This window comes from Jaculus jaculus, chromosome 8 (assembly GCF_020740685.1).
Source record: "Jaculus jaculus isolate mJacJac1 chromosome 8, mJacJac1.mat.Y.cur, whole genome shotgun sequence".
Taxonomy (NCBI): Eukaryota; Metazoa; Chordata; class Mammalia; order Rodentia; family Dipodidae; genus Jaculus; species Jaculus jaculus.
In genome coordinates this window covers 20,088,173-20,115,211 of record NC_059109.1, presented here as the reverse complement: position 1 = coordinate 20,115,211, position 27,039 = coordinate 20,088,173, and the positions used below count along the sequence as shown (strand labels likewise).

Genomic DNA, 27,039 nt, shown 5'->3' with positions numbered 1-27,039 from the left:
CTGGTCCTTTTGAATGCCTATTTTGATAATATAAAATATTAAACAATAAAGCATAACCTATATTGGCTGTCGGTATAATGCATCATAAGTGAAACCATGCCACTAAACAATCATATCCTGTGGAAGCCATGATGACATCAGAAATATATATATTTGTCATCTGCTTTGGACAACTTAGCATGCTTTTGGCCCATGGCAAAGTTGAACGAAAACCATTTGCAGTTGCCCCAAACCAAGATAACCACACATTTCTAAGGTAATTGATACCTAACAGAACACTGCCTTCAGATCATAGCTCAGGATCTCAGCATGCTAATTCTTTAAAGAAGGCTATAAAATTTACAAAGCATATATGCCTCCGGGATTTCTCCCCCAAGTTTAACGTGAACTAATTATTTTTTCACATGCATTGAGATTACAATGAAGCAGGCACTTAGGAAATCATTTAGAACTCTGGAATTATATCTCTTGTCCAGTTGAAAGAGAAGGAGAAAATCTAGATTATTTGTGTATCATGCAAAAGTATAGTCACAGTAAGAAGAACTGGCAGAATTCTATCTTGCATTGTGGAAGTCATTCAAATGAAATAAATCAGCACTTTAATTTTTCCTGGAGTATATTTAAAGAAAAATAGTTTTATGTATAGATAGCGAAGGTAAACAGAAGACATACAAATTTGATATTCATTGTGAAGACACATGTAGAGAAAGTGAGTATATGTCACCAACTTTCTGTGACAGTGATTGATAGCATGCAGCTGCCCTGGGCACCACCTTAGCTAGTGGGACCAATCACAGCCTAAAAACAGCACTCTGAAAAACAGCTCTTGCACTGGAGAGATGGCTTAGTGGTTAACGCACTTGCCTGCAAAGCTAAAGGACCCAGGTTCAATTCCCCAGAACCCACATAAGCCAGATGAACAAGGTGGTACATGCATTTGGAGATGTTTGCAGCAGCTGAAGGCGCTGGTGTGCCCATTCTCTCTCTTTATCTATTTCTCTCTCTCTTTCAAATAAAATAAAAATTTGGAAAAAAAAAAAAAAGGAAGAAGGAGAAAAAAAAAAACAAACAGCTATATATTCAACCTGCCAAAACAAAAGCAGAGACAACTGGATAATGAAACAATAAGTAAATATCAATTAGCTTTCGTGGAACACAAGCAACCAGCAAATGTCAGATCCAGAGGGGAAAAAAATGCCACTCATGTTCAAAGGAGAAAAGGAGAAAGTAGAGACACAGACTAAAGATGCTTCCCCAAGTCCAGTATTAAGGCAGCGTTACTCTCTCCCAGGCGCGCTCCTGGAGCACGGCCGGTACCAGACAAAACCACTGACTTGGGGTCGCAAGCAGCCGCTAACGAACACTGGAACAGGACCAAAGAGCACGGGCACAACTTCTACCCACAGAAGCATTACGATACCTCCATCCTTTCTTGCTTAACTTCATCAATGTCGTTGTCTTCAAACATTGCCAAAAGTTCTCCTGTCTGGTCAATTGAATTGATCAAGTCTTGGGCAATTTTCTGTCTTTTATTTGCGTTACTGCTGCCACTCAATTTGTCTTCATGAAGATAAGAAAAGAGAAAAAGAGAAAAAGACATGTTTAGATGAGGTTTATATTAGCAGTAATGAGCATGTGTATTAAATACTACATAGAAAGTTTGAAATTGGAGTTTACTCAAAAATACTTTAAAAGATTTCTTCCTCTAAAATAAAAGTGGAAGTCACGTAGAAATAAATCATTTAACACAGCACAAATTAGACTAACATAATAAAATCAAATTGTTAAATTCCACAGTAAATATAAATAAGTGGACTGCATCCCTTATAAAAACAGGGGTTCAGGGCTAGGGAGGTGGCTTAGTGGATAAAATGCTTACTGTGAAAACCTGAGGAATGGAGCTTGGAGGCTCAGGACCCAATGTCAACTCTGACCTGGTGTGGGGGCCTGCCTTTATTCCCTAAGATAGGGAGGTAGAGAGAGGGGAACTCCCTTGCCAAAATGGTGAGCTCTGGGTCCCAGGGAGTGACCCTCCCTGAGTAAATAAAGTGGACAGCTATTGAGGAAGACACCCAAAGTCAGTCTCTGGTCTCCAGAGGTGTGTACACACAATGTACATACACACATTTGAATGTGTAACACACACACACAAACATACACACACATACACACACACACACAAAGTATGAGAGGCCTGTCAACTCTCACATTTAGCAAATAATAATAATAGTAGGAATTTTATGCTCTTGAGATAATTTCTTCATTTCTATCATTATATTTTAAAATAAAATGTCAAACATCCTAATAAAGACATATACTTAAAACGAGGGCTACAGGTGCAGCTCAGGAGACAAGCCTCGCGTGTGGAAGGGCCTGGGTTGATCCCCAACACTACGGGTTTGGAAAGTGCAGGCACACAACACAGCTGCAGACATGGAACTTTCCCCCACAATCCCACGCCCTGGCCTTGCTCGTTCTTCCCTCTTATGCTATCAGCCAGCCTCCAACAGAACTTTAGCCATCCTGTAGGTGAGGCCATGCCTATACTTATGTAGCCATATGGTACATTCCTTTAAACAGGTGTTTCATACATTTTAAGAATAACTTATTTTTGTTTATTTATGAGAGAGAGAGAGAGAGAGAGAAAGAGAATGGGCATGCCAGTCCGAATGAACTCTAGAAGCATGCACCACCATGTGCATCTGGCTTACCCTGGGTACTGGGGAATACTGAACCTGGGTCGTTAGGATTCACAGTCAAGAGCCTTAAACACTAAGGCCTCTCTCCAGCCCCGTTTTATGCATTTTTAAAAACAGAGTTTTGTGGTTCTTCCCTGCCCACTCTCCAACTCTACTAATACAACCTGATTGTTTTAAAAAAATTTATTTATTTATTTATTTACTTACTTATTTATGAGAGAGACGGGGGGGGGGGGGAGGGAGAAAGAAAGTGGGAGAGAGAGGGAGAGAATGGGCATGCCAGGGTCTCCAGCCACTGCAAATGAACTCTAGAAGCATGCACCAGTATGTGAATCTGGATTACCCTGGGTACTGGGGAATGTTGAACATGGGTCCCCTGAGGATTCACAGTCAAGAGCCTTAAAACACTAAGCTCTCTCTCCAGCCCTGTTTTATCCATTTTTAAAAACAGAGTTTTTGTGGTTCTTCCCTGCCTACTCTCCAACTTTACTGATACAACCTGATTCTTTTATTTATTTATTTATTTATTTATTAATTATTTGGGGGGGGGAAGAACAGGCGTGCCAGGGACTCTAGCCACTGCAAACAAACTCCAGACGAAGGTGCTACCTTGTGCATCTGGCTTACATGGGTCCTGAGGAATTGAACAGAGGTCCTTTGGCTTTGCAGGCAAATACCTTCACTGCTAAGTCATCTCTCCAGTCCCCAACCTGATTCTTTTGTACAGTTTGCACAATACTTTGTAGTATGTGACAGGTCTTCTGCCAGTACCTTTGATGGGCATGTCCTCTGCCACTTTTGCCACCAAAGAAAATGCCACAATAAACAGCCATTGATATGTTATCCTGCCTTGTTTCTAAGACACAGATTTCTAAGAGTAGAATGCTGAATTGAACACTTTAAGTTTTATAACAGATATTATAAAATTGTTTCACAATTACATTAACCCTTCAATGTCCAATAGCAAGGAGGACTGTCTTTTCTCTACCTATGAAGTATCTGAAGCATACAAGTTACATACTGTGCCTCAGCATCCTAGCTAAAACCTGCCGCCGAGAACGCCACAAGTGCATAGCCTGGGTTAGTCTAGATATGGAGACAAAAAGTCCAATCTCTCACCACATGTGCTGTTATCTGTGGGGACTTTACAGTTGCTCAGCTGAGGCAACTTGTAACAAATATGCCATACACTGGGAAGGTTAAGCAGACAGGATTTATAGCAGATTTATGGATGCTATGCAAGGAAAGGGTGAGGTGTGGACAGATGTGGTGTCCAGTGCAGGCTGGTTTCTGGTTTGTAGATGGCCATGTTCTTGTCATCTGACAGACAGGAGTAAAAGCTCTGATGTCTTCTCAGGAGTACACTAATGCAGGCATAAGGGTTCCACCCTTAGGACCTAGTTACTTTCTAAAGATATCATTGTTTACGTATAGATGCATAGATGGTTTAGAATTTATCCAAATGAACTCTAGTCAGTTACTTGGACATGTATCTCATTTCTATTCAACTTGTAGGGTTTTCAGTCATTATTTCATTTTGTTTTTTTAATTTAATTTAATTTTTTGGTTTTTCGAGGTAGGGTCTCACTCTAGCCCAGGCTGACCTGGGATTCACTATAGAGTCTAAGGGTGGCCTCAAACTCATGGCAATCCTCCTAACTCTGCCTCCCAAGTGCTGAGATTAAAGATGTGTACCACCACGCCTAGCTTCATTGAATTATTTCTTGTCAAGGTAGGGTTCTCACTCTAGGCCTGGCTGACCTGGAATTTACTACGTAGTCTCAGGGCAGCCTCAAATAGCAATCCTCCTACCTCTGCCTCCCAAGTGCTGGGATTAAAGGCGTGCGCCACCATGCACGGAGACTGAATGTGTTTTTGGATTATTTTTCTATCTTTCCCTTCTTATACTTATAATATTTATATACTGATGTACTTAATGGTACCCTATACGTTTCTGAAGTTCTTAATTTTTCTTCATTATTTTTTTAAGTTGTGTTCTCTTTCATGATACCTATGAGTTTGCTGCCCTTTCATCTTCCAGTTCAAAACCCTCTGTTGAGCTTAAGTTTTCATGTTTGTCTCCCTCCTTCCCTCCCTTGTAAATCTTATCTTTGGATTGACACTGAATGTTTGTGGGAGGTGCTTATCACATTTTCTTTTTGTTATTCTTTTGTGTACTTGTATATGGGGAGCATATACATGTTCATACATGTGAGCACATGTGTGGGAGGACTGCGAGCATGTGTAACCATATACACATGTGTGCACATGAATGTGGGGCCAGAGGTTAATGCTGGGTGTCTTCCTTGAGTGCTCTTCCCCTTATTCTTTGAGGTGAGATCTCTTACTGAAGCTTCAGCTCATAGGTTGGGTTACTCGATCTGGCAAGTGAACCTCGGGGATTCCCTGTCTCTGGCTTCCTAGCACTAGGATCACAGGCACACACTACCATGCCTGGCATTTGACGTGGGGACCGGGAATCTGAACTCGGTTCCTTTTGTGCGTCGGGTGCTGTCCGCTGAGCCATCTCCCCAGCCCCCATGCGTCTACACGTGGCTTTCCTGGCTTATACTGTATACTGAGCACAGCCACCTCGAAGCTTTTGTCTGCTAAGTTCAATATCTGGATTCCCAAAATGCAATTTTTAGGGTCTTCTTTTGTTGTATAGAGGGTACCTAGTCATGTCTGTGCATGTCTAGTATTTTGTGGTTGAGAGCAGGCATTTTAGATAATGTATTAACTGTGGGTCGTAATTCCCTCCTTTCTCTGGGCCATGTTCCTGTTTGGTTCTTTGTGTAGTGACTTGGCTAGACTAGCCTAGTGGATTGGTTCCTTGCAGTGGACAGCCTTTCCCACGTACCCTCCTTCATGACACAACCACTGTGGCTTCAGTCAACCATGGATGTCAGTTTTCACAGCTCCCTGGGAAGTTTCTGGCTGTCCTGACGAGCGTCACACAGAGCTGCTAGCCTTCAGCTGATTGTGCTACTGTTCTGACGATAAGTATGGACTCAAATTGTTCCACATCATAATGTAACTGCCACAGATTTCCTTTGGGGAGTCAAAGGGTTGCCATCTCTGGGCTTTGCTATAGCTCCAGGAAGACTCAGCTATTTCTTCCATTGATAACCCTCTAGCTAATTCACTCCTTTGCTTGATGTTTCCAGCCTTGAACTTACTTCCAGGATCTCTATAGTTCTTCTTCCTTTTTTAAAATTTTATTTTTATTTATTTATTTGAGAGTGACAGAGAGGGAAAATGGGTGTGCCAGGGCCTCTAACCACTGCAAATGAACTCCAGACACGTGCACCCCCTTGTGCATCTGGCTAATGTGGGTCCTGGGGAATCATGCCTCGAACCAGGATCCTTAGGCTTCACAGGCAAGCACTTAACTGCTAAGCTATCTCTCCAGCCCAGTTCTTCTTCCTTTTAAGGCCCATAGGTATGAACTTCCACCTGCTGTGTTCCAAAGAACCTCCTAGTGAGAGCTGCACAGGCTCAGTTCTGAAGGGCCACCCCTGTCTTTGTGCGGCACGGCGGCACCACTCTGGGACGTGGGCACGAGCAGCAAGAGCTTCTGCCAGAACGATGCCGGGGGGATCTAAAAGGATCTGCTGAGAAGGAAAGCTATCTCCCAGTCTAGGTTTATTCCTAAACACAGGGAGCTTTGTTCCCTATGTGCAAGCCAGGGTGGCAGGATCCAGGGCCCTGTATTCTCAGCCCACCATCTCTAGCGTAGAGCTTACATCCTCAGGGTAGAGAACGAGGAAGCAAGCCCACTCATCTCCTCTGTGCCTGCTGGCAACAGACCCAGCTGTGGAAATGAGAGACAGCAAACTCTTCCTCCTCTCCCCGAGAACAAGTCATTGCTCTACATCGGGAACTACAGGATCAGGAGTACAGTGTTCTTGGTCACACTGAGCTAGGATGGCAGAGACCAGGCTGCGGCTCCAATGCAACAGTGCCAGAACTCTTTAAAAACAAACAACAGAAACAGAAACAAAACCAACGACCTGCTTGAATCTTTGTTTCTCCATCTGTTGTATGTCCTTAGACAATGTTTACAGACTATAATTTAAAAAAAACAAACAAAACCTTTGTGCCGGTTAAATGTATTCACTAGAGAGTCAGCCAAGCCAATCTACTCACACAGGTATTCTAGAAGCTCCATGCCTGGTTACGTATGTTTTTTCTGAATACATTATTGTATAATTTATTTCAGCAATTTTTTATTTTCATTTTTGGTGTGTGTGAAACACGTGTTTGTGTACGTGTATATGAACATGCGTGTGTGTGTACTTGTACCCCAGGCACATATGTATGTGTGTGAAGGCCAGAGGAAGATGTCAGGTGTCCTCCTCTCTTGCTCTTCTGCTTTCGTGAGTCTCTCAATGACACTGGAGTACCAGGTTTTTAGGTTAGAATGGCTGACCAGGGCACCACAGTGATCCTCCTGCTCTGCCCCCTGCCTGTCAGCATTAGGGTTATAGACATGTGCCACCATGCCCAGCTGTTAAGTGGGTTCTAACGATCAAACTCAGGTCCTCATGCTTGCATAGCAAATGCTCTTATCCATTGAGCATCTCCTATGCCTTACATCAACTGATTTTCAAAATGCCTCAGGGTATTTAAAAAGTAAGACAAAATTACAGCTTACAAATGAAGATGAGGAAAGGCTTGAAATAAGTAAGAGAACCCCACTAACATGATGGTGTAAGCACAACTGAATACCAGTCTAACAACTGAGCTTCTTGCTCTTCAAGCATGGTATTAACAGGTATAATTTATTCACAGCAGACATGTGTGAACGTTTTCTTAACAGATTAAGGATTCTGTGTATTAAGTTGAACAACTTCCTTCTCATAAATGAGAAAAAGGATCCTCCTGGTAACAGACATAGAGAGCCAAGGCATGGTGTGGATAGCAACGCAGGTGCCCATTGTTCCTGGTCCATACACTCTCGTACTCCAGACAAAAACTGACATTTCACGTCGGCTGACTGGCCTGGGGGGATGTCTTAGTGATAGATACTTGTGTAGCATGCTACAAACTGCATCACTGACTGACTGAATAAGTAAACAAATCTGTTAGAGTACCTCCTAGTCATTAAATTCCATTATAATTGCCAAATATTAAACAGTTGATAGTGTGGCACACTATTTTGGTAAGTCTATTGGTTTTGATTGGATAATGATAACTACAAGTAGTTTTCTTTCAAACTTTGTTTGCTCTAGCTTTTTCGCAGTTGTCCTTACTGTACTAGTTTGCTAATTTATTGACGTATTTGCAAGCAGTGGTGCCACTATATAATCTCTGTAATCATACAAAGTGAGATTTCTGAAAACATTCCTACATAAATAAAATTTAGTTCTAAATATAGTCTATGGGTTCATTTAGATGTGGTCAGTATCTTTAGTACTTATAATCAGCTTAGCACTATGCCTGTTGCAACATTAATTCTTTTGTAAATACCCTAAAATAGGGAACTGACCTAGCTGATCAAATAGGGGATTTTTTTCTAAAAAAAAAAAAAAAAAAAACCTTGTCTTATGCTTTGGTTTGATTTTAAGTATCACAAAAACAGAAGGCCATAAAGAGGTAACTATGTCATCATTCATTTCATATACTTTTTAGGAAAAAATAATTTTCCTTAATTTCAAAAGTATATGGTATTTACCAGAGAAAAATCACTCACAAAAGGCCATTATGCATTGAATCAATACAATTTCCTTAGTTTCATGTTGTCTGAAGTAAAACAGTATACATCACTAAAGGAGCTGAAATACCAAAGTCCAATAAAGTCACAGAACAGAGAATCATAAGATTAAACTGCCAACAAATAACTGTTTGAGTAATCTCTAAAGAATTATATTAAAAAGAAATACATTTATGTGAACTTCTTTTCTGACACTGTAAAGGGGTGTTTTCTCACGTGCTGTGTGTCCATCACAAGCTACTCTTTAGTGCCAAGCACACTACCCTGATTACCTTCCAGGAGATCATCCTCGTCTAAGCCTTTGACAATCTTCGATTTGTAGTCTCGGATGAACATGTATTTTAAAAGTCTTCTAAGTTTTTTCTATTAAAACACAAAATGAGAGAATTTTACACATATTTTCTTTGTTGATAAAATACTATGAGAATTAAATGTAATAATCAAAGACCTCAAGGTTATTGGTAAAAATATAGCAACCACTAGCATAACATTATGAGATAAAGATGTAATCATCTGTCGGGCATGGTGACGCACTAGGGACACTGAGGTAAGAGGATCACTGTGAGTTTGAGGCCACCCTGAGACTACATAGTGAATTTCCAGGTCAGCCTGGGCTGCAGTGAAACCCTACCTCGAAAAACAAAAACAAACTAACAAAAAAAAGTACCCATCCAATTAAACATAAGAACTAAAACACAGGCATTTAAAAAATAATTTTCAGGCTGGTGGGATTGCTTAGTGGTTAAGGCATTTGCCTGCAAAGCTAAAGGACCCAGGTTTGATTTTGATTCCCCAGGACCCATGTTAGCCAGATGCACAAGGGGGCGTATACATCTGGAATTCGTTTGCTGTGGCTGGAGGCCCTGGCATGCCCATTCTCTTTCTCGCTCTCTCTCACTGTCAAATAAATAAATAAATAAATAAAAGTAAAAATAATTCATTTTCACTTGCATGTATTCAGACATTCCAGAATAGCAGTAACACTTTTGTGTGTGTGTTTTAGAAAACAAATTAAACTTCTTTTGAAGACAGTAACAAATGCTATATTCCCTGTACTTAGATAAGCTTACTTATATTATGGACTTTTGTAAATTCTTTAGACAACATTTTATTTAAAAATTATGTTCAAACATCTAGGCAAGGAGTTTTATAATAATTTTCTTTCCCTTTTAATTTTATTGTTTTGGGGAACTGACCTTAAATTTAAGGCTGACCTTTAATTTGTAAAGCTGCCTAAATTTTTCAAGTGATGATTTGGCCCCATTCCAGCTTCTGAGAATCTTTTCATCAGAAGTGTATGGGATATTTATGGAAAGTATTCGGTAATCTGAAAAACATCTCAAAACTGTTGACTGATAGGTGGTCATGATGGCCTTTGGGAGGAGAGCAGAGAACTACGTAGGAGTCTATAAACATTCAGAGTGATGAGCAGCAGTGGACAGCTTGCCCAGTGCGCAAGCTTACAACTGTTCCCGCTGGTTCCAGGCCACCCAGTTCCAGGTTCCTGATACTGGCTAAACATGCTGTACTTTACAAGCTCTTTACAGGGATATCATTTGATATTGTTGATAGTCCTGAATCATAGAAAAATAGAATTACTTCTCTTTAATATATAGAGAAACTGAGATAAAGAACATACTTGCAACCAAAGTTCAGTAGAGCCAGAATAGAATATAATATAGAAGTCTTTTCTTTTTTTTTAATTTGAAGTAAGGAAAGTACTCATTTAACATGGCCATTGTGAGGAATTTTTCAGAGCCTAGGAGAAATTGTTTGATGTAATATGTAAAACAGTAGTCAGTAAATAATGATATTAAGAGGAAATACACATACCTGCCCACACATCTTTTGCCCCTTTGCTCTACACTCGGTATTTTAATTTTAAGTTGTCTAATATTTTACCTGTGTTGGCTACTTTAAATTCTTTTTGGAATACTATAGCATATAATATTATTTAAGAGAAAGATGGGGAAATTTGTAGCAATCCCATCACAGCTATGTTGCTAGTGAAAGACTTGGGTTAAGAATTCCCTCTGACCGGCAGCAGAGTTCTGTCACATGGTAGACCCTCTAGACTCTCCAGGGGACACCCCGTCCAGGGACAAGAAGGGGCAGTGTGGACGGTCCACGGGCTCCTGCCTTTACTCATGTCAGGGGAGGAGAAAAGCTGACAAGACGCACTGCTCAGAGCTGATGCTCATGCTGCCCTCATAATTTCTCTCTGCTCAAAGGTGTCAAGTCATTTCTTTTTTTTTTTTTCTTTTCTTTTTTGGAGGTTTTTTGAGCTAGGGTCTCACTCTAGGCCAGGCTAACCTAGAATTCACTATGTAGTCTCTGGGAGGCCTCAAACTCATGGCGATCCTCCTACCTCTGCCTCCTGGGTGCTGCCAAAAGTGCCATTTCTGCCAATAGAGTTCAAGGCTCCTTCCTCCCAGCACCACATAGCCTACACAGTGTGGCATCTGATGCCCAATACTTCTGAAGCATCCTCCAACAACGTAAGAAGCTGCCAAATCCCGCAAAGCCTGACTGCACTCTCTCTCCCTGAATTGCTCATTCTCTTTCCCAGCCATGGGAGTGAGGGCGCTTCGCGTGGCTTCGCAGACAGCAGGAGGGTCAGGTTTCCTGGAGCCTCGAGCCCTCTGCATAGGAGCGCCAAAGCCTAACCTAGCAGAAATCTCTACTTCAGCAACGCTGGCTCTCCACTAAATCACACAGCCTTGAAACTCTGTAAGTCTTAAAGTTCTTCTAGTAAATCATATAGATTACAAAAGCAGTTCATAAGCTTCTTGATAGTGAATTCATTTCTCTTCCTTTACAATTCCTTTAATCAATGAAGCATTGATTAAAACATGTGAGGTAGTATAGAATACTTTCAAGTAGCTACTCATGGAAAATTAGGACAAAATTATACACACAAGTACCTTTCCAACATTTTTATACCAAGAGTTTACAGAGGAGGAAAGGTAGATTTTCATCAAAAATAAAAATCATTGTGTATAGTTACACTTTTGAAATATTTGCCTTCACTGATTTTTTTTTTCAGTAAGCCAGAGTCACAGAATAAACTTTGTGTTGAAAGACACAAAAATTATTCTGTGCAAGTCTGAATCCTATTATGATATAAAATGAGAAGAAAAATAAATATGCTACTCAATTATAGCCCACTTATAAGAACAAAGCAGAGTTGGCACTTAGTGACTATGACATAGCAACAAAAATGTCAAAACAGACACAGGAGAAGTGAGGAGTGACTGCTAGCCCAGTTTTTGCCTAGCTGCTCTGCTCACAAAAGCAAAAAGACTCTGTGGCAGTAGGCCCATTTTGTTGGGTAAATCACAAAGGGCAAACATCACTTCAATAATTATGATTCCCACTTGAAAGCTATGCAATGAAGCTATATCAGCAAGTTCAATTCAGCATCAGGCCCAGCATTTAACACAGTGAATTTGTTTTATATTACCTTATCTTTTCGCATCAAAAACAGAAGATCTTCAGCGGAGATTACCCTCGCTCCTCGCAGTTGAGAAACTTCGGCAGCTTGCTGTAACTAAGGACAAAAGAAATTTAGGACATCTTCTCAGTAATATAAATTACACATAACACAATCAGTGAGGTCTCATGAGAAAGAAATGTACTAAGAATTAAAAACCTTGGGGAACAATCCAACAATTACATTTCTGCTTTTAAAAGCCCAATTCCCTGTTTTAAGATACCAAAAAAATGCAATTAAATTAATGTATGAGTCCACCTGTAATGGATACAATGAACAGAAATCCTTGATTTCTTTCATGCAAAAGAAAAATCATATGCAGCTTCCAGAAATACATTAATGCACCTGAAAATAATTTTATGAAACTTTATCCTTCCTACCCATGTGAGCAATGGTTTCACTCAGTATCACCGGTTGAATAAGTATATTATTAATCCGAGCTCCCATGCTGCTATGATGTGAAATAGGCCTATTCAGGACTTTAAAAGATCAACAAAAACAGTAGCTGTTTCTAATATCCAAAGGAAAAAAATACTTTTAGTTTTGGCAAGTCCTCAGTGGGTAAAGGATTCAGTCCATAAATCATAATACTGGACGGCATTAATTTCTTTCCACACTAATTACATGCACACAAAAAGTTAACTGTGTCTGGGATGCACAACACAAAACACAGTGCAGGAAAGACTAGATGCCCTGAAATGTTCATCTGGGCCTCTACATCTACAAAGTGGAGAGTTTTCAGGAATTCAGAAGCCCTAGAAACATCATCTTACTTGAAAATGACCTGGAAAATAAAAGAATGTGAAAAACGATAGTTCTATTTTTTGGCAAAGGCAAACTCGAGTTTCTTATTTTGATTAACTGGAAGGAACATAAAATACGTCCATCTGAAAAAAATAAAGATGATGGAGCAAACACTGCAAAAATGTGCCTGTAACTTCTTCCAAATTTGATCAAACCATGCTGATTGCACCAAACCAAGTCTCTCCTATCTGAACTATTATCGACATATTTCCAGAGAAAAGCTGTTCTCTGTTCTCACATGAACCCTTCTTTGCAAGGAGGAACTAGAACAAATACATGAAAACGGCTTTTAAAAAGTGGCACTAATTATATGTAATTAAATAGTGTACTTGTATTCAAGAAATTCTGTTTGAATGCTTAAGCCATTTTGCTCAGTAAGCTTCAAACCTTCTCCAAATATACAGACTACAAAATAGTCCATAAACTCCCTCTGTGTCAGCTTTACCACCACATTTCCTGGATACTGGTGGTTGGTATATAAACATAATCCTACCTAAATATAGAAATTTAAATTTAACTGTGAACCATTTAAAAAGAAATCTTGGGGTGGGGGCTTAAAAAGAGGATATATCTACCCCAAAAGAAACTTAACAGATTTTAGCAGGCATGAACATATTTTTTTAAGAAAACTGGAGTACTGTTAGGGAAATGTGTGTATATTTCTTTCTTTTTTTCCAAATAAAAACATTTCAATCAGAGCCTAAAATACATGCAATCAGTGTGAAGAAGAATGTGAGTTTCACATACATTTCTCTGGACTCAGAACCAGGAGACAGCATGCAACTAGCTTAATTTTCTTAAATGAATAATGGTGCCTATCTGAAAACTTTTTGGATATCATATGGATATCAGTAATGCCACTCGTGCTAACAAAGGAACAGGAGGAAGGAAATAGGTGTCCCTATGTAGTTTTCCCAATTAGTGGGTTATCTATACTACATGGTCTTTATTCTATAGCATGCTCATAAATGTTAGTTTAAAACACATGAGTAAGACTGAAAAGGGTAATAAAGATGTAAAAGAGCTCAACATTTTACTTAGGGTTTTCAAAACCAGTTGTTATGTTCTTTAGGGAAAATTTTGTTATTGATTTCTTCATCTGGTTTTCAAACTGTCTTAACAAACATAATGTGCTTACTGCCACCACCCACTATCACCGCTAGCCCTCCCACTTCTCTGGGCTCTGCCTGTTAAGGGTGCCTCCTACCTGCACAGCCCTGAGCTCCATATTACCTCTCTCAAAGGCTTCCTTCCCTTCTCTAGCCAAGGGGGCGGGGGGGGGGGGGCGCGTGGGGAGAGCAATTTGATTAGCTAATGTGAAGAACCCATGCAAACACATGTATAACCCATGGCTGACTTCGAACGTTTTGTCTAAGCCTATCAGTGGGAGGAAAAATCCTTTTCTATCCTTTTCTTCAACACCAACTTAGAGGACAGGGTAATAACCTGGCAGTATGGATTCACAGTGTAGTTGGCTCAAAGTCAGTGTATTTAACATGAAAACAAGCAAAGCACTATCAGAAATACAGCAAAATCCTTTAGTGTTAAAGACAATAAAGCTGATTCTATAGTCTAAGAGTTAATTTGCTCACTAAATTTTCAAAACAAGTGGAGCTCTAATACCTTACTCATTGTAACCAATCAAATATTTCCGGCAGTAATGAAACTAATATGAAATAACACTGTTATAGATTTTTACAGCAGATATTTAATTGTATAAAATATGCAAGCAGTTATACAGGAGAACAATATTTTAAGCCTAATTACAGCCTTAATAAGTATTCAAATTTTCCTAACTATATGGATAAAAATATGGGAACAGTAACCATGTAGATTTATTTGCAACTTAATAAAATATTTTGCTGAAAGCCAGTATTATTCTGCTACAATAGCAATTCAGTAATAGAATTTCATATTTTTCTGATTAGTACATTTATCCTGCAAAGTAACGGAATTATTATACTTGTAACAACTATTTAAAAGTAAAAACGTGGGCTGGGAAGTTGGCTTAGCGGTTAGGCGCTTGCCTGTGAAGCCTAAGGACCCCGGTTCGAGGCTCGGTTCCCCAGGTCCCACGTTAGCCAGATGCACAGGGGGGCGCACGCGTCTGGAGTTCATTTGCAGAGGCTGGAAGCCCTGGCGCGCCCATTCTCTCTCTCCCTCCCTCCATCTGTCTTTCTCTCTGTGTCTGTTGCTCTCAAATAAATAAATTAAAAAAAAAAAAAAGTAAAAACGTACCTAACATTAGCTCTTTATGCTTACATTTTGGATATTTCTTGATCCTTTATTAGAAGGTTAAGTATTAAAAATGACAAGAAGCATGTCTCCTTAAATGCATCATCCACCCCTTTCTTCTTTCTTGAGGCAGGGTCTGTGAGTAGGGAGAGCTGGCCTCAAACTCACCATGGAGTCCTGGCTGGCCTCAAACCCATCGTCCTTCTGCATCAGTTTCCCAAGTGTGGTGTCACAGGCATTTCAGCACAGCTGACTCAAATGCTTTCTTTATTCCATGGGTGTCTTGTCAATTTCTTCCTGCTGTCTACAGCACTAACATCCAGTTTTTAACTTTATTACGCCTGCACCAAGCCCTGTTGAATGTGTTCTTTAATTTGCTCAGGCTCGGAAGGGCCCTACTGCTTCCATGGTATTTCTTCAAATCCAGACCTTAGCAGACTTGCACACACCGCTTTTTAAGCTTCAGTGCCTCCAGACTAATATGTACCCTAAATTGCTAAAATCATCTTCCTCAAAGACAATGTCAATCGTTGGGTTGAAGTCAATGAGAATTCATTATTATCCATTATTACTGTGGTTCTGACCACCCACCCAAGTGACTCAAATTTTCCCGAACTTTTATTTTCATTATATGTTTTGTTTTTCTCTTATGTAACTTAACATTTAGGCTCCAAATAACTTTTGTTGTTGAGCCTGTATAGCTGTGATTGTTAATTTTTTGTCATGTTTATTGGGACACAGTATGTCTGGAATCTGGAGAAAAGTACTCTGGGTGTGTCTATGAAGGCATTTCTGGATGACAATAATATCTAAATCACTAAGTTAACTAGTAAAGCAGACCGTGCTCTGTCTTAGGATATTTTCTGCTGCTATACCTGAATTCTACAACTTGAGTGATTTATAAACAGAAGCTCATTGGGCTCATAGTTCTGCAGGTTGTGAATTAATACATGGTATTAGTTGAGTCAACATAATGCAAGAACAAGTGAACATGAAAGAGAGAGGGGGGGGAGGGGGAGAGAGAAAGAAGAGAAGAGAATCACTTTATTAGGTTTATTCTCTCTTACCATAAGTAACCCTTTCAGACAACTGCAGCATTAATCCATTGATGATCACTCACAATGGCAATTTTTAAGCCACGTTTTTGAGGGCACCTTCAAAGTACAGCATGGTGTGGTTGAGCTGCATTGAACTGGCTCAAGAGCTGAATATTTTAAATAGGTTTCTTTTTTTTAAATTTTTTTGTTCATTTTTATTTACTTGAGTATAACAGAGAGAAAGAGACAGAGAGAGAAAGAGAAAGAGAGAGAATGGGCACGCCAGGGCTTCCAGCCACTGCTAACGAAATCCAGACGCATGCGCCCCTTGTGCATCTGGCTAACGTGGGTCCTGGGGAATCGAGCCTCGAACTGGGGTTCTTAGGCTTCACAGGCAAGTGCTTAACTACTAAGCCATCTCTCCAGCCCATCAAATAGGTTTCTTAAGTATGTTAAGTCTTTTATATCTACTTTAAGTTAAGAACATCTCTTATCTACTATCTACCCCTCTTTTATCTTGTATCTTTTAAAAATTATTGTGCTGTTCTTTATTGGGATTTAGAAAGAGTTATGATATAAGCACTTGTTAACTGAAAACTCCTTTTTAATCCTAATGTTTATGGAATACACTGACCTACTCTTCATTTATTCTACGTATTACTTCACTCTGGCTATGTGATGAATCTGTGAAGGTGTCCAGACAAACAACAATGTATCCTGAGTCACAAAAGCAAACCATCCAGCCTATTTGTCTATTTGTCTGCAGATTATTCAGAAAAGTCTACCCATAAAAATTCAGATACGGTCAATTTTCAACTTAGTCAATGTTCAATTTAAATTATTCAAATGAATCTTTTTTGTTGTTTGTTTTTTTTTGAGGTAGGGTCTAGTCCAGGCTGACCTAGCATTTACAATGTAGTCTCAAGGTGATCTCAAACTCATGGCAATCCTCTTATCTCTGTCTCTCAAGTGCAGAGATTAAAGGCATGTGCCACCACACCTGGCTAAATTATTCAAATGAATAATTGCATGAAGTCACAACACATTCAGTAGAAACTGAACTTTGAATTCTTCCCAGGCTTTGAATGGGGCTCCACATGGGGCATGAGCAGTGATACACAGCTCTTAGCACCCTGGCCAGAGGGAAAGAACGGGTACTTCACTCTGGACTATGCGACCAAGCTTGGGGGTTGCTCAGGTTAAGTGTATTAAGTGCAATGTCAATTTACAGTGTGTTTTCACCTGATAGTTTTATCAGGAGATAAGCCCTTTTTAAATTGGAAAGCATCTGTTCTTGTCTTACAAAATATTTTCATGGCTGGCCAAGGAAGAGTTGCCCCCTCTCCCCACTGAGAAAGAAAGAAACAAAGAATAGAGGAAAGATTGTCGAAAAATATCCAAATCAGTGGTTCATGTAGTCGCAGCCTAGGTATTGAGAACTAAAGTGTTTGAAAGGAATGCATTTATAACTAAATTAAGTCACCATTCATTATACTATAAATAAAATATATTTGACTTAATAGTTTCCTATCATATGATCTCCTATTCATTGTTGGTGACTAATGTACTGTATTGAAACATAAAAAAATAAATTGATAAAGTATAGGTATAACTTTTGAGAATTTTATTTTTATTCTTCCTTTCAGAATAGTAAGTCAAATAAAGTTGAGTCAAAATTTTAAGAATATAATAAAGTTATAATTATCAGTATCTCAGAATTAGACTAATTCATATATTGGCGCATATATATATATATATATATATATATATATATATATATATATATCTGCCTCTTTCTCTCATTCACAAATAAACAAACAAACAAATAAATACAAAACAAAAAATGTCAATCAACAGTAACTATGTATTTATTATGTATAGACAGCAGCCTTGACGTGGAAATAATTCTTTTAGTTACTTGTATTTCAATGTGAAATTGGGAGACTGCATAATAACTATTGGACCATTCTATTATAATCTATTTTGCAAATAAGGTATTTGTAAGCAATTTCCAAATGTGAATACATCCATCTTTTAAAAGCCAAAGGACATTTTAGAAAGTTTTCAAAGTTGAAAGAAATAACCTAGATTCTAGTTTCAATAACATATGATAGTATACTTATGTTAAAACTTAAATGTTATATTTTACTAAGCTATATTATAGGTTAAATAGCATAATGATAACTAATTATAGTTAGCTTATAAGTTTTAACTTTTACTATTTAGCTATTGAAAGTAGAATATTTAACTATTTAAAATGCAATTAAGTTGCAGAGAGTAGGGAACCTATTTTGAATTTGTACAATTTATACCAATCATCTGGCTACTCAGTAACTAGAAAATGTCATAGTTTTAAAACCCAGTGACTTAATTTACAGCTTTTAAGGTTTTATTAACAAAATCTTGGGGACCTACAGAACAGTGCTTTTGCTATCACCATTAATGCTCTTCATCTATGGATTCTTTCTGGGAAAATCTGCACAGCTCTTCCATATCCTCTTCCATCCGTATTTCTAAGATCTTACCCACTGAGCAAAGTAGCTACTTCCTGTTTCTCCAAGAGATCAAAAATGAACTGCTGGGATGGAGAGACAGCTTAGCGGTTAAACGCTTGCCTGTGAAGCCTAAGGACCACGGTTCAAGGCTTGGTTCCCCAGGACCCATGTTAGCCAGATGCACAAGGTGGTGCAATCATCTGGAGTTTGTTTGCAGTGGCTGGAAGCCCTGGCATGCCCATTCACTCTCTCTTTCTCTCTGCCTCTTTCTTTCTCTCTGTCGCTCTCAAATAAATAAATACAAATAAAACCAAAAAAATTAAAAATGAACTGTTTTTTCAGAACGTTTCCTAATTTTCACAAGCTAGTGTAATTTCTTTTCGCCCTGGAATGTTCCAAAACAACTGCAGGTCTGTGCTTCCTGGTGAGATGTAGGCACTGAACGTGCTGACGCTAAGCAGGACAATGCAATGACCAGACTCACTAAATGCAAAGTGATTTCTAAAGTGATTCCTGTTACTTCTGTCTTCGTTTGGGTGGGGGCAAATTCTACTTTATAATTTTGACTTCTCGCTGAGGAAATACATGAAAAAAGAACCACGCCTTGACTCTCGGAAGGGCAGCGTCTGAGGCAGGGCACCAGTGTACTGGCCCTCCATGTAGGTGTGGCCTCCTTTTCAGCTCAACACTGCTGGGTGTTCAGGGCCAGTGATTACCCTGCCTCTCATGACCCCATTCAGCGGTTACCACCACGCTACCGTGCTACATACGTTCATTCAAGAAGCACTTACTTAAGGAGCTTCAAAGACAGTTACTTCCAAGCAAGTTTCCAAAAACCACCTACTCAGTGTCTCCCCTTTGTAATGCTTCTGTTGTAATGTTTTTAACTACTGACGGTTTGATGTTTGAGAGCGGTCATGTCAACTTCCTAAAGCAGGTGCTAAATGAATGTCATCTACACTTCTCTAGAAAAGAAAATTAAATCTTGGGCTAGTTATAAAAGTTTGTAAGTATTCACAAACTATTCACAAGACAAAAAAGCCATCACTGAACTATTTTTAAGCATCAATCATTTACTTTACCATAAAGTTAGTGTGTAGATAATTCAAGTGAATAAATTTAAAAAAATTGAACTGGGCATGGTGGTGCACAACTTTAATCCCAGCATTCAGGAGGCAAAGGTAGGAGGATCACTGTGAGTTTGAGACCACCCTGAGACTACATAGTGAATTCCAGGTCAGCCTGAACTAGAGTGAGACCCTACCTTGAAAAAAAAAATTAAAAAAAATTGAGTTTTGATCCTTATATCTGTATACACACATGCTAGGTATCAGACACAAAAGGTTAAGTAGACCTCCTTTAAGCTTAAAGGGGAAAGGCATGCTGACGTTTGTTGATAAAAAAATAAATTTTCCTTCCAATAATTTCTTAGGTTTTTCATCTCAGCAAGAAATAGAATAGAAAAAGAATACTTAGTAAGCATGCCATTTTGTAGCTCAAGTTTGAAAGAGAAAAGATGATCTTGTTGATCTTCAGGTCCCACAAGTAGGAAGTAAAGAAAGGAAAATACCAAAGCTTCAAAGAGGGCTCCTGCTTTTATTTCTTCATTTTACTTGTTTGTACAGGGTGCAATTTGTTTTTGGTGTATAATTAAGTGCTTTCATCAATGATAGAGAGAAAAGAAAAATCATAAACACATTCACACAACTTGGTGAGATGTATATTAGAGTCAACTGTCATGGTGAAATCAAATGAGTAATGTAAGTGAAAACAATATCTGATACACTTAACTATGTAAATATACAAGGAATTGTGAGGGTTCTTATTGAGCATTAATAACTTGTCATAATATTTACTATGGTAGACAAATCAGCAGGTGATACACTTAATTATTATTCTACTCAATATTTCCAGATAAATTTGAAAGCCAAAGACAGTTGCAAAATGGGTTTATAGCACTGTAATTCCTACTGCCCAGAAGTGTTTGTCCTCTATTTCTCATTTGTTCTCTGCTTTTATCCTACGATGAATAGAGGATATTTGCATATACTTCCCCTCAGTCTGTTAGCTCTCTCTTAATCAAATTTTATATGCAAAGACTGCTGACACAGGAAAAGTAATATGTGTTGTATACAGTATTTATCAAATTACATGTCGTGTATGTAAAGCTAACTGAAAAGTCAGGTTTCCTATGACCAGATGTCAGTGCTCTATTTCACTATCAGGTTGTTCAGAGAAGCTCAAGAAGATGAAAACGTTTAGGTCATATTACACTCAGATCATTGCTGAGATCAAAGGGAATAATGTATAGGCAAAGAAAACCATACAAGCATAAGATATTGCTTAGAAATGGTTGATTCTTAGTTAGGAGGGAAGTAGGAATGTAATATATATGTCTGCACACACACACACATACACACACACACAGTGAGAGAGACACCGAGAGAGAGAGAGAGAGAGAGAGAGAGAGAGAGAGAGAGAGAGAGAGAGAAGAGGGACTACTGATTATTTGATAGCCTGTGAAAATATTTAGCTTTAGTTAACTAAAACCCAAATTGGGTTACTGTTACGAGATCCATTCAAATCAGGACATAAAGGCATAATTACCCAACAATACTCACACAGTCACATTCTGACACAATAAACCCTCTGAGAAGATAGGAGCCCTCAGCCTTCAGAGATGGGTGTCTCCATTCCCTTCTCTGACTCGAGAGCAAGCCTAACCACTCTCTCCACGGCGCTAGCTGGGCGCTTTCTGCCAGCTCTCTGCCACCTTCTCCTTGTGCGGGTCTCTACCAGAAGAAAGTTTCTTTTCCAGGATGACAGACTCCATCACTGTGTGTGACCATAAAAATTTTTATTTTATCAATTTGAAAAATGCAAATTAAGACCAATGGCTGCATGGCAGATGTGGAGACAGGCATGGGGTATAAAACGGTGGGGCTGACGATGGGGGCATCCTACACAGCACGGGCAGAGGGCGACAAGACAGTGTGACAAGACAGAGGGTCAGTCTTAAAGAAAGCACTTGGGCGGGGCTGAAACAAAGGAGGTAAACACAGAGCATAAGAGGTTTAGTACATTTATTTGTACACTGGTCCTTGGTCTGTTCATTCAGTATATAGTTAGGGAGTGCCTAGATTAGGCCAATCATGGAGAGGGGAATGGACATTTATGCTAATCAGAAGCAAAGCACAAAAAGAAGCAAGCAAACAAACAAACAAATAAACAAGGGGGGAAAACAAACAAATGAAAACACAGTCCCTACCATGGGTTATTTTTAGTGAAGATATAGAATAAATAATAGCAAATATTATGACTAATACTAAAACTCTCATTTCAAAAATAAACTAGTTCAACAACCTTATGCTAACAATGAAAGACTCACCAGGCAGGTGTGACACATGCTGAATTGTGCACTAAGCTAACTCCTTTGCAGAAGTTAAGGAAGGCAGGCTTTATTAAGGTAAATGATTTTAAGTCTCAAAGACATTGCTGCAGATTAGGTAAAATGTCTAAAGAAAATATCCCTACTCATCTGGAGTTAATGCTGTGATACCAGGATGATGAATTTCTAGCCAAAAGACGAACCAGATTGTGTCTCCTAGTCTTTAATCAAGATTTGGAGAAAACCTTGGCTTTGATCTGGCTGAATCCTAAGTAGCATACATGTAATCTAGGGCATCTTTGGAGCTGGCCCCATAAGGGATGATTTTCACTTACTTTCTTTCTGTGTCTCTTTCCCTTTCTGTCTGTCAGAGTCTTACTGAACTAGATAGAATAGTGCATAATTGGAGAAGAGTTGAAAAGTCTCCAAGGAAGGATTAGGGAAATCTCCATGGGAAGTACATGGCCTCCTTGCCCTACCCTACAATCCTCCCACAGGTCTCAGAGCCACAGGCAGCCTAGGCTTGGAGGGCAGGCAGCAGCCAACTGAGCCTGTAACCTTACTAAATCCATATGAGAGGGAGTCACCCTATCATGAACCTGACATCTGCTGCTCTCAGATCTCCTGGTAGTGCCTCCTACAGGTCAAAGTCAACCAGAAGGCAGAGGGCAAGAGACCTTGTGATACAAATGAATCTCCTAGGGTGAAAACAAGGGTGATAAGAAGATGAAGGGAACAAACAGAAGACATGTAGGATCACATATGACTCTTCAGACTTACCAAGGGTAATCTCACCAGGGTCACTTTCCTCCCCAAAGGCTTAAAGTAAAATATTTTCTGTCTCATGTTTAACATACTTCAGTTCAGACAAATTAAAAATAGAAATGGGTGGGAAGTGTCCACTACCAGATAAACAATGTGGTGCAGTGATGAAAACAGTAATTCCAGATTCCCAGAGTCATGTAAGAAAGGGTTGCACCAATAACAAGTGTGACAAGAATAAACTAGGGTTTGACGAGTAGCGCACTGTAGATGTGTGCCATAGTTCACATGGCTTGTAAGACAGCTCTAGTCTCTGCAACAACTGAACAGGTTACGTGACACTCATACTGTGCAGATTTCTTACAGATGATTAAACATTTGACACATAAAAATCAGTAACATATACAGATGATTGGGCTTCTGAGTGAGAAGGAAAATACTTAGTAGCAGAGGCCAGTAAGTTAAAAAGGAGATATAAAGGGAAGAGAAAGGAAGGGAGGAGGGTACTTAATAGGTTGGTATTGTATATATGTAAGTACAATGATTGAGATGGGGAGGTAATATGATGAAGAATGGAATTTCAAAGTGGAAAGTGCAGGGGGGGAGGTATTACCATGGGATATTTTTTATAATTATGGAAAATGTTAATAAAAATTGTGAAAATAAAAAAAAAATCAGTAGCATAGGGACTGGAGAAATGGCTTAGCAGTTAAGGCACATGCCTGTGAAGCCTAAGGACTTATGTTCAATTTTCCAGGACCCACATAAGCCACATGCAGATGGCGGTGCATGCATCTGGAGTGTGTTTGCAGTGGCTGAAGGACCTGGCATGCTCGTTCTTTCTCTCTTTCTAATAAATAAATAAATAAACATAAAAATCTTGAAAAAAATCAGTAGCCTAGGACATTAAAATAATGAGACGCATTTAACAAGGTCATCAGATATTCTTCTATCCACTCTGCTTCATAGCTACTAGAAAGTTACTTTTGTAATATTCAGTAATTTCTTCAAGCAAATTAATATGTAGCTATGTAAAACCAGTAGTTTGATCAGTCAACATTCAGTATGTAGCAGGACTTAGACAAAATCATCTACATGGCCTTTATGAAGTCTTAAAAAGTCTTCAAGGGCTGGAGAGATGGCTTAGTGGTTAAGCGCTTGCTTGAGAAGCCCAAGGACCGCTGTTTGAGGGTCAATTCCCGAGGACCCACATTAGCCAGATGCACAAGGGGGCACATGCGTTTGGAGTTTGTTTGCAGCGGCTGGAGGCTGCCCATTCTCTTTCTCTCTATTTCTGCCTTTCTCTCTCTGTTTGTTGCTCTCAAACAAATAACAATAAGCAAAAAAATTAAAAAAATATTTTTTAAAAAGCCTTTGATAAATTCCCATAAATATTACTACTAAAACATTTTGTTTGGAGAAGTAGAGGATGAATAAAGTGTTAACATACTGTTAAAACTTTAATGAAGATCAATTTTTTCCAGTCAATTGCCAGATCTGACAGTTTGAATGACATTGAACTGGGTAATTAATGTCTTTTACCTTTAATTTCCCTTTTTAAAAAGAGCACAATTATACCTGCGTCTATGGGGTATGTACAGATTATACTAAAAGCAAATGCAAAGTATACCAAATAAATTCTTCTATCAGACCCTCAAGAAATATATGTTACTATTGTAACCTCACTATTTTCTGTCTAACATGTTATAGAAGAGCTGGGATGAAAAAAATCTTACCATACAACCTGGGTAGAAGACCATCTTTATCTCCTTGTTAAGTCAAAGTGGAGGAAAGTGGCATAATTTTCACCAACTAATTTGATTCAAGTGACATTTTTATATTGTATATAGATTTATATACAATGTGTCCACTATCTCTATCAATATTTATGTTGTGTATATATATATATATATACTATATATATAAATATATGCTTAATTGAGGTATTATCTCAGTCATAGATATGAAATAGAAAAGAAAAAAAAAACTAACCCAAATTGCTTTTCCTCTGAAATGCCAATTTGTAGGTAAAGGTAAATATTTATTATGGAGTTACAAATAGCCATGAATAGAAAATAGCATTATATTTGTTTTTTCTAAAGCTTGTGTCTCATCATATAGTGTGTAAGTAATCAGTTAGGACAATTAATGGAAAAATTCACCTCTCAATATTAGCCCAAGAGGATTTTCTATGGAGATGTCAGTAGACACTGAGGAGCCTTAAAATTCACCAAAGCACAAAATAGGAGTCTGTTGAGTGCTCACAACTAAATGAGACAACTATCATGCCACCCAAGGCTCAGGGAACATTCCTGGAGAGAGAGGCAGAAAGAATTTTAGAGCTTCAAGGTGGAAAGGAATACTTCAGGGCACTCTCCAGTTGAGTCTTTTTCTTTTTAAATCACTTTATACACTAAAATCAGAAAAGAGAAAGACTGTCACAATTTAATTAATTTCTACTTCGTAGAACTTAGAAATAATGTATTGGTTGAGAATGACAACCAAGCTATGATATTATGTCTGAATGTGAAGGAATCTGTGGTTTTAATTTCTATGAAGAATCAGTACTTTTGCAATTGACTTTTTGTGATACAAGGAGAATACTATTTTCAGCAAAAATAAGATAAATGAATATAGTGTAAAAGGGATACACATGTAATTTGAAGAGAAGGCATGATCTAAAGAAATTAGAGTTTATTACTCTTAGTATAAAAATTAAAATTTATTTGATAAAAGCCAAGTTGTCAATTTGTTAAACTATATTTTTCTTGGTTATACATTTCATGGCACTGATTTTAAATAATCAAATAGCTACTAAATTATTAGTATTATTTTCAAAGTATCGTTTAATCTGACTTAGATTTAGCTCTCAGATATTTTCAGGGAAAACTATGCTTCTGTTTTTTAAAGTGTGTTTTTAAAATGACATTCATTTTCCAAGGAAACTATTTGAAACCCTTTGGCACAGAGAAAACTTTTAGAAGGGTACAGAAAAAAAATAAACAGGTCCACTGAACATAATTTCCTCTTTATTGCTTCTGAAAAGTTGAGATAATATCTATTATTTAATAGCAATGTATCAAGAAATAGGAAGAAAAGATACATTTAAGTCACAGCACTTGTAAATTAATCAATGATTATATTTCCTTTGGGGAAAAAATGTCTGAGTATATGGATGGACAAAGTCCAAACATTTCAAATTTACTTTATGAAGACATGAAAAGTTTTAAACAGAAAGCAACAAAAGAGCAAGAAGTTAAAAATAAATGAAGATACTAACTAAAGACAACTATAATATCATACATAGTGAAATAATTTTATTAGGCAAGCAGGATTTATATTTCTCCATGCATGACTAACGATATGTTGAATATTAACTTACAGAAATAAAACTTATAAGCATCTTTTTTTTTTTTAAACTGGCAGTTGGTCTGACTCTTTGAGAACAAGCGGATGAATGGTGACCAGGTTCGGTCACTGAGTCAGCCCTTAGATGCTAACAGCAGCCACATGGGCAACTGCACCTACTTAGCTATGTACGTGTAGTATGTAATCTCCCATGGGCAATACCTACATAGAGAAACAAAACTATGCTCTAGTAAAACTCACTTTCAAACACAAAAGGCAAGCCGTGGTGTCCTGACCCTGTGCCTGCTGTAATATATGAAAACTATAAAGCATCAGGAAAAGGATATCCTGTTAAAAAAAAAAAAAAGGGGGGGAAACAAGAACATTCTAAAGTGAGTATGAACATAGTTCAGCTACCCAGTGTACGTGTGTATACGCAGGTCTATATATAATTCATATGGCACCAAGAAAAAAATGGTCAGAACTTAATCACTTTCAATTGGCTGTTCTTGGATGCATCAGTGGTCCAGCTGGCTAGGTAAGTGGCTCAGTCCACTTCAAAGACATACACTGTAGGACTTAGTTACAGATTAAAACATTAGAAAAGACGAATGTAGCATAATAAAATAAAAAGTCAGAAATACAACACTCATGATTAGTTCTATTAACTTTTGGGAGAAATGATATGATTTTATAGACTGTTGTTAAATCAGCATCTAGAACTCTTGACATTTGCCTATCTTATACTTAGAAAATGTTATTTATTCCTAATGTTTTATACTGAAGAACCTCATTTTTTCCTCATGTTTTATCCTTTATAACAGAGTAGATGCTTCTAAAGAACAAGCACACTCTGTCAAACAGAAATTTAGCCTCTTCCAGTAAGTTGAAAAGGAGACATAAAGGGTGGAGAAAGGAAGGGAGGAGGATACTTAATAGGTTGATATTGTATATATGTAATTACAATGATTGTAATGGGGAGGTAATATGATGGAGAATGGAATTTCAAATGGGAAACTGTGGGGGTGGGGAGGGAGGGAATTACCATGGGATATATTTTAT

At 38.3% G+C, this 27,039-nt stretch overlaps 1 protein-coding gene across 3 annotated transcripts in view; it reads right to left on the bottom strand.

Moving 5' to 3' along the window:
* Positions 1–27,039, bottom strand: part of Supt3h (SPT3 homolog, SAGA and STAGA complex component) — a 400,501-nt gene that overhangs the window by 132,924 nt on the left and 240,538 nt on the right. For all 3 annotated transcript variants that reach the window (XM_045157593.1, XM_045157594.1, XM_045157595.1), the window contains 3 exons: positions 11,879–11,965; positions 8,688–8,778; positions 1,421–1,560 (listed from right to left, as the gene is read on the bottom strand). In XM_045157593.1, the coding sequence (XP_045013528.1) occupies positions 1,421–1,560; positions 8,688–8,778; positions 11,879–11,965 (318 nt within the window). The remainder of the gene's footprint in view (positions 1–1,420; positions 1,561–8,687; positions 8,779–11,878; positions 11,966–27,039) is intronic.